Genomic DNA, 14,023 nt, shown 5'->3' on the forward strand with positions numbered 1-14,023 from the left:
CGCTCTGCTCCATCCCGAGGTCGCAGGTTCAACTCCCGCTGAGCCGCCCTGGGGCTCCAGCCAGGTTCGGGCGCGTTGCTATGGTGGTGTTTCCGCCGCAGCTCCCCATTATGGGCAGCTGGTACCTCAGGTTTGCTAGAATCGGTTTCCTCCAGCACCCAGGCCAGGGGGCTGGTTAAGGTGGGGGGATGCTGGAGTCTCTTTCAGCCTGTCCTGCCTCGCTGTTGGCAAAGGCTGGTCAGTGCCTATGGACAAGTGCCCAGGGCTGAGAGCCAAAAAATTCACTGCAGAGGGAGCCCTGGCCTTGCCAGCCACAATTGGGGTGCGTGGGTAAGATGTGAATGGAAAGCACTGGAGGGAGAGAAAGCCCTTGGGGGAGTCTCACGTGGGGGCTGGCTGGGTCCGGCAACGCCAGCCTCCACTGCAAGTCTTCTCATGCCAGTGCCCAGAGGTAGCTCTGTGCCTTACCCAGCTCACAGCCACACAAGGAAGCTCCTATGTGACCACCTTGGAGGGGGTCAGACAGGCCATGGCTGGGTGCCAACTGGGCTGTGGGGGTGGAATATGGAGATCGAAGCCTGGGGGCGCTGGGCTTACCTGGGAAAATGGGGCACCACCTCCCCAGAGGTGGCTGCAAGTCAGCATCAGCCAAGGGATCCCTGTGTAAACTGCCCTCATGCCGCACCTCAGAGGTGGCTGCATTTCAGCACTGGCCGGGCAAACTCAGTACAACCCTGTCACTGTAGCAGGGGCAGCACAGGGGCTCACAAGGCCAGAGGGGGGTGTGATTCCCTCTCACTGAGGGAGTCACGCTCTGCCCCCTGTGATCCCTGAGTCTCGGCCATTTCTCCGCAGGGAGCCGGATTAGAGCACCTCTGACCCCAAAGGAGGAGGCAGGAGAGCGCAGATTGGAGCTGGGGCAGCCCCTGCAGGGCAACACCAAGGACACAGCATTGGGACCATTTGTTTATTGCATGGGGACAGCAGCCCCGCTCCCCCAGCAAGGAACCAGAGTCCCAACAGAACAGAGCTTGGGGCAAGGAGCCTCTGCAGGCAGCTGCTACAGGGCCAGGATGGGGCATCCCCAGCTGCCGTGGGCCACCTCTCCTAGCAGCTCCATGCAGCAGGAGAGGGGAACAGCCCCGTATTTCAGTCCCTAATGATTTCATATCTGAAAATTACACCTGCTGTGGCCATATTCCAGGCTCCTGGCTGGCGACCTGGAAACCCTCCGCCAGCACCACAGCCTGCGTCCCGGCCTGGGGGTGACACCCCCCACCCAGCGCTGGGTCTCCTGGGGCAGGATGGTGAGAAACTGCTCCAGCATCTGCTTCTTGGTGTACCAGTCCGGCCTCAGCCACGCCTGGGAGAGGAGGCAGAGGTGGCCATGTGCCTGCTGGGGCCCCTCAGACTCCTGGTAGCAGAACCCCCTGAAGCGTAGCTGATGCATCTCCATGCCGACGGGTCCAGGAGCAGCCAGCTCCTCTGCTTCCTCTTTGGGAACCAGACCACACCCAAGTGGGGGCTGGAACGGGAGCCCGAGAGTGACTGGGGGAGCCACTTGGGCAGCCATGGCCCATCCGTGAGTTGGAGCACAGGTGGATCACCTGGGTCAGCAGTGAACCTATTACAGCACCATCGGGGGGCGCGGGGGGGCAGATCCAAGGAGCAATGGTGGGATCAGACCAGGGGATGATCACTGCTATGGAGAAGGGGAAAGAAGTCAGAGTCATGGAAGGAACAGCCCATTACCCACACAAATTCTTTACCCCTTCTACACTTCAGGGACACACACACCTTTATCCAATTTGTACAGCTCAAGTCCTGACTCTGTTACTTTAAACTCCCTCCCTAACCCAATTCCTAACCCAATTCCTAGGGCTCAGGGCATAATGCCCTGTGGGTCTGCAGGATCCGTGCCACTGACAAAGCCTTACACAGCAATATTCTTATTCTCTGTTTATTGACAATTACCAAGAATGCAGAATACAGGCTAAGCACCCAGTGTCATGTTCACCAGTCCTGATAAAGGCAGGCCGACTTCCCCGGTTGGGACAGAAAATGTCAGTCTCTAGAGGCTGGTTGCTGCACCTCAAGGTCTTGGGGGTGAGTCCCTTTCAGGTCTTTTCCTTCTCGATCTTTTCCCTCCTTGGGCTCCAGTTTAAGTAGTGAACCTTGAGTCCTGCTTAGCTCTACTTTGACCAATTATGTTAGTATAATTTCACTAACCAATCATAACTTGCAGTAACAGAATCACCTAGCCAGTCATAACCCACCACCTTACACCGAGCAAAACTAATTATAAAGCAAATGGGAACAATGACAAACCAGACAGAAAACAGTAGAACAGTGAAAACAATCATCATAGAATGGGGATTCCACATCCTCAGCCATTGATAAGCCATTGCTTGTCAGATGAAATGCTGTTAACTAAGTACCAGAGAGGGAGCCAAGTTAGTCTGTATCTTCGAAAACAACAAGAAGTCCTGAGGCACCATATAGACTAACAGATATTTTGGAGCATAAGCTTTCGTGGGCAGGAAAGCTTGTGCTCCAACATGTGTTAATCTATAAGGTGCCACAGGACTTCTTCTTGCTGTTAACCAAGTTTTCTTTACCCATCTTGAAATCTGCTTTCTTTATCTGCAGACAGTGGGTGGCTAGGATGGGGTCTCCCTCTTAACAGCCTGATGTGACACTATCATAATGAGATTTTAGATCTGTGGTTCATAACCTGGGGTGCATGCACCCCCTGGGGGGGTGTGATGCCCTTTCTGGGGGTGTGAGATATGCCAGATCTTTAAGAAAGTAAATCATTGAAAACACAAATTAAGCACAGGCACGTAAGTACAACTACTTTGTTTCATCAACCTAGGTATTTATTAACTTTGCACATTTTTAACCATGACTGTAATATACAAACAAAAAATTTATTTTCAAGTTTTTCAGCTATTTGTAGTGAAATTCTCTCACTACAAAATACAGCATACTGCCACGTTGCGGGGTATTTCTTGATGTATGCACAGATGATGATGTGGCAGTACAGCAGCTTTGTTTGAAATCAGTTAGCTGCTAACTCTCAGTGCGTGGGTTACAGGTAAGGGGGGCGAGAACATATTTTGAGAACCAAAGGGGTGCAGGCTGCAGTAAAGGTTAAGAACCACTGGTTTAGATGGAACACGAGTATGTAACTTGTAGCTCTGCAGTTAACGGCTGCTCCTCTTCATTCTGGCTGTAGAGGAAGGTCACTCAACACGGCCATAGAATATTGGTTATACAATTACACCCCCAGCTCAGGTGTGGTGGGAAAAAACCAGACCCAGAGCAGCAGCCCCCAACATTGGAGACTCTTGATCTCCTAAGAACTTTAACCCATTTAACGAATCACGGACTCCTGACCTGCATTCCCCGTAAGCTGAGCACTTGAGCAGCCGCTCTAAGACAGATTCAGGTGCTGCCCAGCTGGTTAGCAGAGCATCCACAGTCGGCTGTGTGGGTTTCTATGAGTGGTGCATATCCACGCATGCCTCAGTGCACATAGTAAAATTTATTTTTCCCATGGATGGAAAAAATTGGAGAGAACCACCCTGCTCCTGACTCCCAGGTCCACATCCCTCCCCACTTTTTAAACCCACCAGATCCCACTCGCCTCAGTGCAGGGGAGAAAACCCAGGAGTCTAATATCCCAAACCCTCCCATCCCCCGCTCCCACTTCCTTTGCAGAGCCAGGGAAAGAACGCAGGAGTCCAGGCTCCCACTTCTCTCCCTCTCCCCCTCGTTCTTCCCACCAGCCCCTCCTCTTGTCCCAGTCCAGGGGAGAGAACCCAGGAGTCCGGGCTCCCAGCTCCAACCCACCAGTCCCCCACTCCTCAATGCAGGGGACAGAACCCCGGCGTCCCGGCTCCCAGCCCCCTCTACCCGCCCGAGACGGAGATGGACCCAGGAGTCCGAGCTCACCGCCCATAAGATGCCCCCCGGAGCGGGACTCACTCACTCACCGCCCCGGGACGAAGCCAGCACGCTCCTGTCGGCGGCACAGCTGGGCCAGGGCGTCCGCAGCGGCGAGCGGGGAGTGGCTCAGCCATCTGCCACTCGGTGTAACGGGGAGAGGCGGGGCCGCTGCTATTGGAAGAGCTGCATGTCCATCAAGGCCCCGGCCAGCCCCCACCCCACCCCTGCCCATTGCCTTTGGGGCTGGAGCCCCTCCAAGGGGAGGGGGAGGGTAAGGCCAGCAGGGCCCTAAGTCACTGGAGCCCCCCTCCTGCGAGCCTAGGGACCCTGTCAACACAAACCCCAGAGCCAGGGAGAGAACCCAAGAGTCCTGGGACCCAGCCCCCTCCCCCCACTAGCCTCCCCTCCCCAAGCTGGGCTAGAGCCCTGATGGGGCAGGGAATCAGGACTCCTGGGTTCTCTCCCTGGCTCCGGAGGGAAGTGGGGGCTAGTAGGCTACAGCCAAGGCTGTAACCTTGGTGGCCCTGCTGTAAGCCTGTGACCAGCAAGGAAGCCAGCCGCAATCCCTCTGTAGCCCCACACTGGGCTGAGTTGGTTGGGTTTCAGTACAGCTGCTCAGACGTGGGCTGGGGCTCCCCTTCCGCACCAGAGAAGCTGCACCTGAAAATCCAGGCTAGAGACAGCAGCTGCCTTTTCTCCTTGCTGTTCTCCTCCCTGAGGGTTTGTTTTCCAAGGACACAGGCTTGGACGTCAACAAAGCCCTTGGCCAGTTTCTCCCCCACCAGAGGCTTATCTCCATCTGTGACATCCTCCTCCTGACTATTGGACCAAGGCCTTTTCCAGCCAAAGAGAAAGGGGTGGTGTGAAAATCAAAGCCTCACTTAACTCCTTTTCAAATCCTTTCACCCCGCTTCCTTCTTTTGCTGGGCCTTGGAGTTGTGTCTGGACTAAGGCCTGCTTCTGCCTGACAACTCCTTTCAATGGGATTAGGGCCTCTGTTGCACCCCATGCTGTGAGATCAGGGCCCTCCTTCATGTCCCGCCCACAGGTGCTGGAAATAAGGGTACTGAAACAGCAGCTGGCTTGAAATGGTTTCCATTATATACTCTCATCCCTTGTTGGAGTACTTTACTTATGAGTACTCACTAAAAGGAGGGACACATACTTCTTTGTTCACTCAACAAGTGAGCTCTCCCAATCAAGACAAGCCTGATCCCCTCCCCATGGGTCCAAACTCCCAAAGCCTAAACCCCCAAGCTGGCCCCACAGACCCAAACTGCTAGTGCCTCACCCTATCCCATGGACCCAACCAGCCACCAAATTTTAACCCTCTCTCCCACTTGTGGCCCAAAACTACCCCCAGCTTTTAACTCTCCCCAACCCCCAAACCCACCTGTGACACCAACAGACCTGAGGTGCTGGCCCCAGAGCTAGAACCTGGGAGCATAGGGTCTAAAGCCCTGCACTCTACCACGAGCTAAAGACCGGTTGGCTCCTAGCCAAGGCTGTAGAGCAGAAACTTCACACACCCCAGCTGAGGTCTCAGTGCCTCTGGGTACTACACAAGGTTCACTTACCTTTCAGAAGCAGTACCAGCTGCTGCTACTCCTTCACCAAATTAGGAGCACTAGGAACCAGAGACTTTTGTGTGTATTTTAATGGTAATTTAGTGTCCTTACGTGTTTTCACCTCCAAGCAGAAAGTTGGGAACCACTTGCGCTCGTACAGTGAGGGATGATTGTATAAGGTTTCCAGTTTAGTTCAACACCTCTCAGCACATCCCCCCTCAACCAAGAAAACTTTTTCAGCAGCCTTGGCCACCACACCTGGTACTAATTTCACTGGCGTGGAAGGAAAGCAGTAGGCTATTTCTGGCTCTGTGAGAAGACAAGCGAGATCAGTGGCCTGCCCCAGCAGAAGTTCTTCATACCAGGAAAGAGACTTGAATTCCTCCACAAGTTCCTACCCATCTCTGAGCGTACGCAATGGTGACAGTGTACAGATATTCCAAGATGGGCATGTGGCTGTAAAACCAGCAAAAAGCCCAGAACATCTGCAAACCAGGATCCGACAGAGATACAGCTATTCGTTCTCACTTGGTGAACGTGTCATGGTCTGTGCAAGAGAGCACATCTAACAGAACAACAAGAAGTCTTGTGGCACCTTATAGACTAACACATATTTTGGAGCAGAAGCTTTCGTGGGCAAAGACCCACTTCATCAGACGCTTCTGCTCCTAAATATCTGTTAGTCTATAAGGTACCACAAGACTTCTTGTTGTTCTTGAAGCTACAGACTACCTCTCTAACGGAACGTGAGCAGAGCTGGGAGAGTCTACCCTAGGAAATACAGTATGAAGACCCAGTTCACATCAAGGTCACTAAAGGGACTGGGTAGGGAAAAAACAACTAAATTTCTCGGATTTTTTTTTTTTCGGTCTCAAGTTGCTAGTTCAAAAATGACATTTTTTTCTTTTGAAGTTTCTCTTACTTCTACTTGTAAAATAAAGTCGAGTGCTTTAAAATGCTTAAGATTAAAACAAATCATCTCATCCGACCCCAAATGTTTCCCCTCTTCTAACTTTTTGAGTGGCTGAAAACATCTAAACATTTGGATTTGGGCTCAAACCCAAACCAATTTTTCCCAAGAGTGTGGAACTGCTCAGAATAGGCAGTCCCTTGCTCCCAGTCTGTGTCTGTGCAGGAGACAGAGAGACCATATGTGAAGCCAACATAAATATGTTATTATTCATGTCCCAGTTATGTTGTTAATTATTGTTGATCTATCTGTACTGAGGCAGTGTCGCCAGCCCAGCTCAAGTACTGGCACCGCAACGTGTCAGGGGCTGTACAGCCATCCACCCCCGGCAGACTCTGCTACAGGGAGCCCTCTACTGGCAGAAAGAAGCCAGGCAATCGGAGTTTGACAAGATTGTACAAACTTAGTTCCCTCTTTTGTTATCCCCTTCAAACGTACAAGGGCTTCCTTCCCCTCCCCCCACTCCTGCCACCCCCAAAAGAGCTGAGTTTGGCCCAGTGGGTTGTGAAGGCAAGGGAACAGGGAGGCATGACTTCTGGTTTCCAGCCTCATCTCTACCACTCACCAGCTGTGATGATGTTGGTTAAATCACTTCCATTTTTGTGCCTGTTTCCCCACCCCGCCACCCTTTGTTTAGGCTAGGTGCTCACCCCGCCTACTACCCGCTTGCTAGGGGCTGTACAGCTCCAAGCACGAAAAGGCCAACCGTCCGCCACCATTGCCTGTACCTAACAAGGCCAGGGGAAGCTCTACTAGATTCCACGAGACCCAGATTGTCTACTTCTACACTAGGGATTGATTCTCCACTACCTCCAACCCTCTGAGGCAGACCAGATGGGGCTGTTACTGCTCCCTGCAGCGTTGCGCAGCCTTGAAATATACACCACGAAACAAGACTCTGGGCTCCAGGAATCCTCTCTGGCTACTTTAAGCCCAGGATGGGGCATTCTCTGGCTGGCAGTGGGCTCCTGGACCAGCACATCTGTGTGCCTCTGAGAGAGGAGCTGGAGGGTGCAGCCAGGCTGTCCCTCCGTGGGGGAGCATCTGTCTCTGCAATCTGATGGGAGGCAGCCCCTCCAGCTTGCACCAGCCTCACACATCCCCACCCGACTCCCCAATGAGGAGCAGAAAGTGAGGCCCCGAATATCTCAACCAAGGGCCAGGCTGATACCACACATGGGCTGGGCCTGCAGGAGTGGAGGGGGAGACAGCCCATCCCAGGGCGCTCTGCCCCAGCTCCTCCAGCACAGAGGGGGTTCCAGGCTGAGCGCTGCAGAAACCACTCGGACAAAGCAGTGTCTGGCTTGGATTTTTTTGCCCACTCAAACAAAAGAGAAGTACAGCCTGTTCTGCCCACAGCACCTACTCACACTGCCCTACTGGCACATCCTCCCTCCAACCCCCTGCTGCTTTCCAGCTGCACTCCCAGTCTTGGGACGGTGGGAAGGGGAACTGAATGGGAATTCACAGAGATACGTGGGACATCCATTTCTGGGCTCCCTTGTGACCACAGGTGCAGGGAAATCAGATCTCACTTGGGTCACTCCCTGGAAAGCCAAACTGCATCCTGGTCTATTGCTTCCCCTCCAAAATGTCATCTCCTCTGTACCCACCCCACAGCACTAGGACTACGAAACCAGGACAAAATCCCCAGCACCCTGAGTCCCTCCCCCTTCCACAGAGGGTCTGAGATTTGACTCCTCATCAGCCCCATCTACTGATTTTTTGCAACACCACAGTGGGGGCTGGGCTCACTAGGGAGGGGATGTCCCCACACGCTTTGAGGAACCTTGATCTCCACTAGCCTAAATCCACTCCCCCTGCCCCACATAATTCAGCTCCAAGCCCTCTGAGTTTTTCCTTCCAGCAGGGAAGGGAAGATGGACAACAGGAGATCCTAGTTTACAGCTCAGCCAACTCCCCCTCAGTCCCCTCCATGGCTGAGTTGTCTCAGCCTAGCAGGAGTAATGCAACAAATGAGGGAGCCTAGGAGGCAGGCGGCTCACCTGCCCCCCAGCTGCATCCAGCCAGGGCTGCTACACTGTTGCAGAAGGTTCTGAAAGTCCTGCTACAGTTGCTGGCAGAGCTCCACCCCCTGTGAGAACTAAGCCCCGCCTCTGCAGGAGCTGAGCTCACAGTTGGGTGCTGAACTGGGGGCCTGGCAGCTAAGTGAGCACCAAGTCCCGCCCTCTCCCCAATGCCTTCCAACAGGGGGTTCCGGGACCAAGAGACAAGACCACCAACTGAGTTAATCCCACCTCCAAGGGGATGCAATTCCCACCCCCCTGCAGGAACCAATCCCACAGCCTGTGCCTGTACAAAATGCCTGAAGTGGGGTGGGAAGGGCTAGACGTGCTAAGCCCCACCCAGGTCACAGGCTCCACCCCCTACGTCCAACAGCTATTGCCACACTCAGTACACCTATAGGGTCCCTCTGCCGGGTGATCTGGCTGCTGCAGGTGGCTGGGGCTGAGCTGGAAGCCCTTACCACACTGGCTGCAGATGTAGAGGCGGTCAGCCCCGTTGGCACTGGCAGCATTGGCAGCACCGGTGTTGGAATGGGTGCGCCGGTGCCGGATGATGTGGGAGCTGAGGCGGAAGCTCTTGCCGCACTCGGCACAGATGTAGGGCTTCTCGCCAGTGTGGACGCGCCAGTGGTCCACCAGGTTGGAATGGTGGGTGAAGGCCTTGCCGCACTCGGCGCAGCCGTAGGGCTTTTCACCAGTGTGGGTGCGCCGGTGGTTGACCAGGGTGGAGCTGCCGGAAAAGCGCTTGCCGCATTCAGAGCACTGGTAGGGCTTCTCGCCGGTGTGCGTGCGCCGGTGGCGGGCCAGGCAGGAGCTGCCTGTGAATCGCTTGCCACAGACGCCGCACTGGTAGGGGGTGACGCCGGTGTGGGTGCGCCGGTGCAGGTTGTAGTTGGAGCTCTGGCTGAAGGCCTTGCCGCACTCGGCGCAGACGTAGGGGCGCTCCCCGGTGTGGAAGCGCTGGTGCTGCAGCAGGTTGGAGCTGGCGGTGAAGGCCTTGCCGCATTCCCCGCAGACGTAGGGGCGCTCGCCGGTGTGGGTGCGCTGGTGTTTGGTGAGGGCCGAGCTCTGGGTGAAGCTGCGCCCACACTCCCCACAGGAGAAGGGCTTCTCGCCCGTGTGGATGATCTGGTGCTTCACCAGGTTGGAGCGACGGCTGAAGCTCTTGCCGCACTCCGCGCAAGTGTTGGAGCGGTCCAGCACAGGTGCCTTTGCCCTGCTCCCACCCCCTGGGGACGCCATCAGCTGCAGGATGGGCTGTAGTGGGGAGGACATCAGGGCATTAACCTATTTCTGCAGAGCCAGGAAAGGAGCCCCTGGTCCTGCTTCCAGCCCAGAGCGGGAGGCTAGAACCCAGATGTCCTGACTCCCACCCTAACTCAGTAGCCCCCACTGCCCTTCCAGAACCAGGGATAACTCCCCTCAGGAGAGAGGCAGAGACAAGAAACCTTCTCCTGGCACTGCCACCCCACCCTGTCCACAGCCCTCTCAGTCTGCTACTTCTCCTTTAGTCCCTCACTAACTGTAATCCCAGCATTCCATCCCCAGAACTCTCAGGCCTTCCCTTCCGTCCCAACATTCCATCCCCAGAACCCTCAGGCCTTCCCTTCCGTCCCAACATTCCATCCCTGGAATCCTCAGGCCTCCCTTCCCCACTCCCCCACCAATATTCTACCCCTGGAACACTCTGGGCCTCTCCCACTGACTCCTGCAAAATTCTGCCCCAGAACCTCAGATCTCTTACCCATCACCCCAACTCTCCAGCCTGGAACGCTCAGCCCCCACCCCCAACAACATTCAGCCCCGGAACTCCTCAGGCCTCCTCACCTGTCCCTCAACATTCCATCCCCCCAAACCCTCAGCCCCCAGCTTCCCTCTCAATATTCTGCTCCAAGAACCCTCAGGCCTTCACCCCTCTCCCCCAACATTCCATCCCTGGGCCCCTGGGAGCCTCCCCCCGCATCAACATCCTGTCCCTACTTTCAGTGGGCTGGTTGGGGGTGAACTAGTGCCACTAAGGGGGATTACCCCAGAAAGGGGCTCACTAGAATCCCCTCAGTCCTGTAACCCCATAATCCCTCCCACCCATCTCACCCCAGCCCAGGGAGCCCTGATTTCACGCCTTCTTTTCCCAATAGCTGAGCAAACAGTCCCCACAACACCACCCCACACTTGCATCTTGCCCCTTTGCTGTGGGCCCTCACTGGTGCTCAGGGGTGAACAAGGAGCTGTGGCCCCCAGCCCTCCTTGGTTACTCACCGAATTCCCCTCCACTGGGATCCTCAGCTTCTGCACCTCAAACTTGGATTCCTCTGAATCCACCACTGGCTCCTCTTCACGGCATGCCACCGACTCCAGCTGGGGCAGGAGGCAGGGTTAGAGCAAAGGAGCTGCTGTCCTGCATCCACCCAGCCACCTCCCAGTTCGATCAGCCCAGCCCCCTTCCCGTCACACCCCCACCCAGGTTGGCTCCATGCCCCCTTGGCCTAGCCGTCTCAGTCCCCATTTCAACCCAGCTAACCTTCCCCCTGCATTGACCCAGCCACCTCCCCATTCCCCAGCACAGCCCCACTCACTGAATTTCCATCCATGGAAACCCGCAGCTTCTGGACTTCAAACTCCTGGTCTTCCTCCTCCTCTGTCTTTACCCTTCTAATTACCAGCTCCTCTTCTTCCTCCTCTCCCTCCTCCTCCTCCTCAGACAGCTCCTCTGGGAAAGCAGCAGAGTCCAGCTTGGGAAAAGGCAAGTGGGGATGGGGTTAAACAGCAAGGCTGGGGCACGCCAGCCTACTGCCTCCCCACAGACCGGATCCAGGTACCAGGCGCAGCTTGCTGGCCCAGACAGGGCCGGGCTGGGCTGGGGCTCCTCTCACTGATAGATAAGTGTTTAGCCCTATGTGGGAAACAGAGGCATGGGATAGAACAAAGCCATTACAGGTCGAACCTCTCTAGTCCGGCACCCTTGGGACCTCACCAGTGCCAAAGGAGAGAATCTGCCAAACCATGGAAGGTCAATATTGTCTAGCACCTTACCACCACTTCCACTGCTTACCGGGCTCTGAGAAGACATTTAGGGTGAATTACAGCTCAACAACAGCACAGAACACTGAGAGCCAGAATCGGTGGCTGTAAACAGACTTTATGGGACCATGGGAAACTTGGCCACACTCATGATAAGTGGCCATCCAGGGAAACAAAATCATTCTGGACCACAGCTCTGGCTAGACAAGAGAGGCTCAACCTGTACTTGAGGTTCCAGAACTGGCAACAGAACCAGTCGTCCTGACTTACAGTACTCCCCTGCTCTAACCACTAGGCCCCACTCTCCTCCAAGATCCAGGGAGAGGACCCAGAAGGCATGAATCCCACACCTCTCAACCACCCAAAGGGAGCTAGCAGAGCTCCAATGGCTTAACGCCCTGCATGCAGTAAATTGCCCTGCTCTTGGGGCCTTCCCACCCCCAATAAAAAAACTGCTCAGCTATTTCTGGGATAACATTCACCCGAATCTTTTCACAGGTCCAAGAGCTTGATTCTCTCTGGAGAGGCATGCAGGGATTGTTTAGACGGGGTCCCTTGCCTGGCACTGCAATGCAGCCACCTCTGGGGTGCGGCCTGGGAACAGTGTATGCCGGGGTCCTTAACCCAGCACTGTGCTGTTGCCATCCTGGGCTCGGCACCCTGAGGAACTCCTCTCCTGCCTCCATGCCTGCAGTATAGCACTCCCTGGGTTCACATGGGCGAGTGGGAGCAATTTATCTGCACATTGGTTACTCACTGAATCGCCATCTGCTGGGATCCTCAGCCTCTGCACCTGGAACTCCTGGGCCTCCTCCTCCTCTTCTTCCTGCTGCTGCTCAGGCTGCCCCTCCAGAGGAACGGGGGAGTCCCACTTTGGTGGGGAAGGGGACTGCGACTAAAGGGGGGTGCATCAGAAGGGAAGGAGGACTCAGCAAGACAAGCTCCTATTCTAGACCTTTCTGGATGTGGCAGGGCCCAGGATCCATTGTATAAATACAACTGATCCCTCCCAAGCCCTGATGGTAGGGCAGCAGGCTGCTCACTCCCCAGAGCTAGCTGCATATCTACAAAAGGTGGGAACAAGGTTAATACAGTTCTCAGCCCAGCCAGCCCCCTTCTTGCTGTTCCTTCCCCCTCCCTCCCAAAAGACCCAGCCACTACCCCCTGTTTCTACTCCTTTGAGCCAGATCCTGAGCCCAACCAGCCACCCCCAAACCTCACCCTGGGGCCAGTCAACCAACCACCATCACTCCATCCAGATCAGTCCCTCAGCTTCCTGCGTGGGGCCAGCTGGCAGCAAGTCAGCACAGATGCCCCTATAGAGCAGCAGGGGAATCCCCAAAGGGACAGTCCCTGACCCCTGGTCACTCACTGAATCCCCATCCATGGAGGCTGCCTGCCTCAATCCATCAGACTGGGAACCCCCCTCCTGCTCCTCCATCTCATCTTCTTCCTCCTCCTCCATGGGGTCCGGAGATGGGGCCAAGTGCAGCTTTAGGAAAGGAAAACATATGGTCCAAACCAGCTCCACGCACCAAGTACCAGCCCCCACACCCAGAGCCAGGGCTAGAACCCAGGATTCCCCGTTCTGGCCCCGTTCCCCCAGCCCCCACACCCAGAGCCAGGCCTAGAACCCAGGAGTCCTGACCCTCGAACTCCCCTCCCCCAGGGCAGGGACCCGCATTGCTCGCTGAGCTCAGGATAGATCTACCCCTCTCTGTTCCCGAAGCCGCCGCACCCGGGCCCAGCCAGGATCGCCCTCCCACCTCCAGAGCCCCGCCCCAGCAATCAGCTGTTCCCCGCCCATCCCCCCTGCACGTGCTGCTCCCACGACCCTCCCCCCACCCGCCACGTTACCCCGCTGGCTCGGGGGGGGCCTCCCCCTGCCAGGGACTCCGGAGGAAGTTGGGGCCGGTGCTGACTGCTTCCTGTGCCCCCCCACCGCCAGCCCCCCCACTCACCGCGGGGACGGGCTCCCCAGCTGGGCTCCCCACCCGTGGGTGCGCCCCCGGTTCCAGCTCGCCCAGCGCTGCTGTCCCCGCGGGGAGGGAGCGGAGACAACGTTTCGGGGGCGGGGGGGAGCGAGGGAGAGGATGTGGGGGGGGACCCACGAGAATCTCCGCAGTGATTGGCTGGGACAGGCCACCCCCCACCCAGCCCGGCTGCCATTGGCCGGGAGAGCAGCCGCAGACCGAGTGGATTGGGAGCGGAGGAGAGATCCTGACCGCACTGCCCGCCCCCGCCTCGGAGGGGAACCCAGGAGTCCTGCCTCCCCGCCCCCACATGCACCTCTAACCCACTAGACCTCACTGGCTCGGTGGCTCCCCAGCCGCAGCCACCAAGAATAGAACCCAGGAGTCCTGGGCCCTGGCTACGCCTGACGTGGAGACCGCTCCTTAGCCACAGCTGAGAATAAACCCAGGCGTCCCGGCTCCCCACGCCCCTCCCCCACTCTAACCCGCTAGCCTGCCCTCCCAGAGCAGGGG

The 14,023-nt window shown here is 56.3% G+C and overlaps 1 protein-coding gene across 5 annotated transcripts; it reads right to left on the reverse strand.

Annotated features, from left to right (window-relative positions):
- Nucleotides 1-5,361: 5,361 nt before the first annotated feature.
- On the reverse strand, nucleotides 5,362-13,606 carry LOC142014943 (uncharacterized). Of its 5 annotated transcripts, none has more exons than XM_074998252.1 (6): nucleotides 13,499-13,606; nucleotides 12,910-13,029; nucleotides 12,295-12,426; nucleotides 11,093-11,248; nucleotides 10,776-10,874; nucleotides 5,362-9,773 (listed from the first exon to the last, which is right to left on the reverse strand). In XM_074998252.1, the coding sequence occupies exons 2-6, from the start codon at nucleotides 13,000-13,002 to the stop codon at nucleotides 8,877-8,879; spliced, it is 1,377 nt and encodes a 458-aa protein (XP_074854353.1). In that variant the 5' UTR covers nucleotides 13,003-13,029; nucleotides 13,499-13,606; the 3' UTR covers nucleotides 5,362-8,876. The 5 variants fall into 5 exon arrangements, with proteins under 5 accessions (XP_074854353.1, XP_074854349.1, XP_074854352.1 ...); XM_074998248.1 differs by having other exon boundaries at nucleotides 12,295-12,432; XM_074998251.1 differs by lacking the exon at nucleotides 13,499-13,606 and adding an exon at nucleotides 13,395-13,429 and having other exon boundaries at nucleotides 12,295-12,432.
- Between the last annotated feature and the right edge of the window lie 417 nt (nucleotides 13,607-14,023).

The sequence above is a fragment of the Carettochelys insculpta genome, chromosome 6, assembly GCF_033958435.1.
Source record: "Carettochelys insculpta isolate YL-2023 chromosome 6, ASM3395843v1, whole genome shotgun sequence".
Lineage (NCBI taxonomy): Eukaryota > Metazoa > Chordata > Testudines > Carettochelyidae > Carettochelys > Carettochelys insculpta.

Bases quoted from the DNA above. Each gene is read 5' to 3' on its own strand.
- LOC142014943 (XM_074998248.1), bottom strand. From the start codon at position 13,002: ATGGAGGAGGAGGAAGAAGATGAGATGGAGGAGCAGGAGGGGGGTTCC. The intron at 12,433-12,909 runs GTGAGTGACCAG...ACCCCCCTTTAG, and splicing joins CCTCCATGGATGGGGATTCA to TCGCAGTCCCCTTCCCCACC. The intron at 10,875-11,092 runs GTGAGTGGGGCT...CTCCTGCCCCAG, and splicing joins TTTCCATGGATGGAAATTCA to CTGGAGTCGGTGGCATGCCG.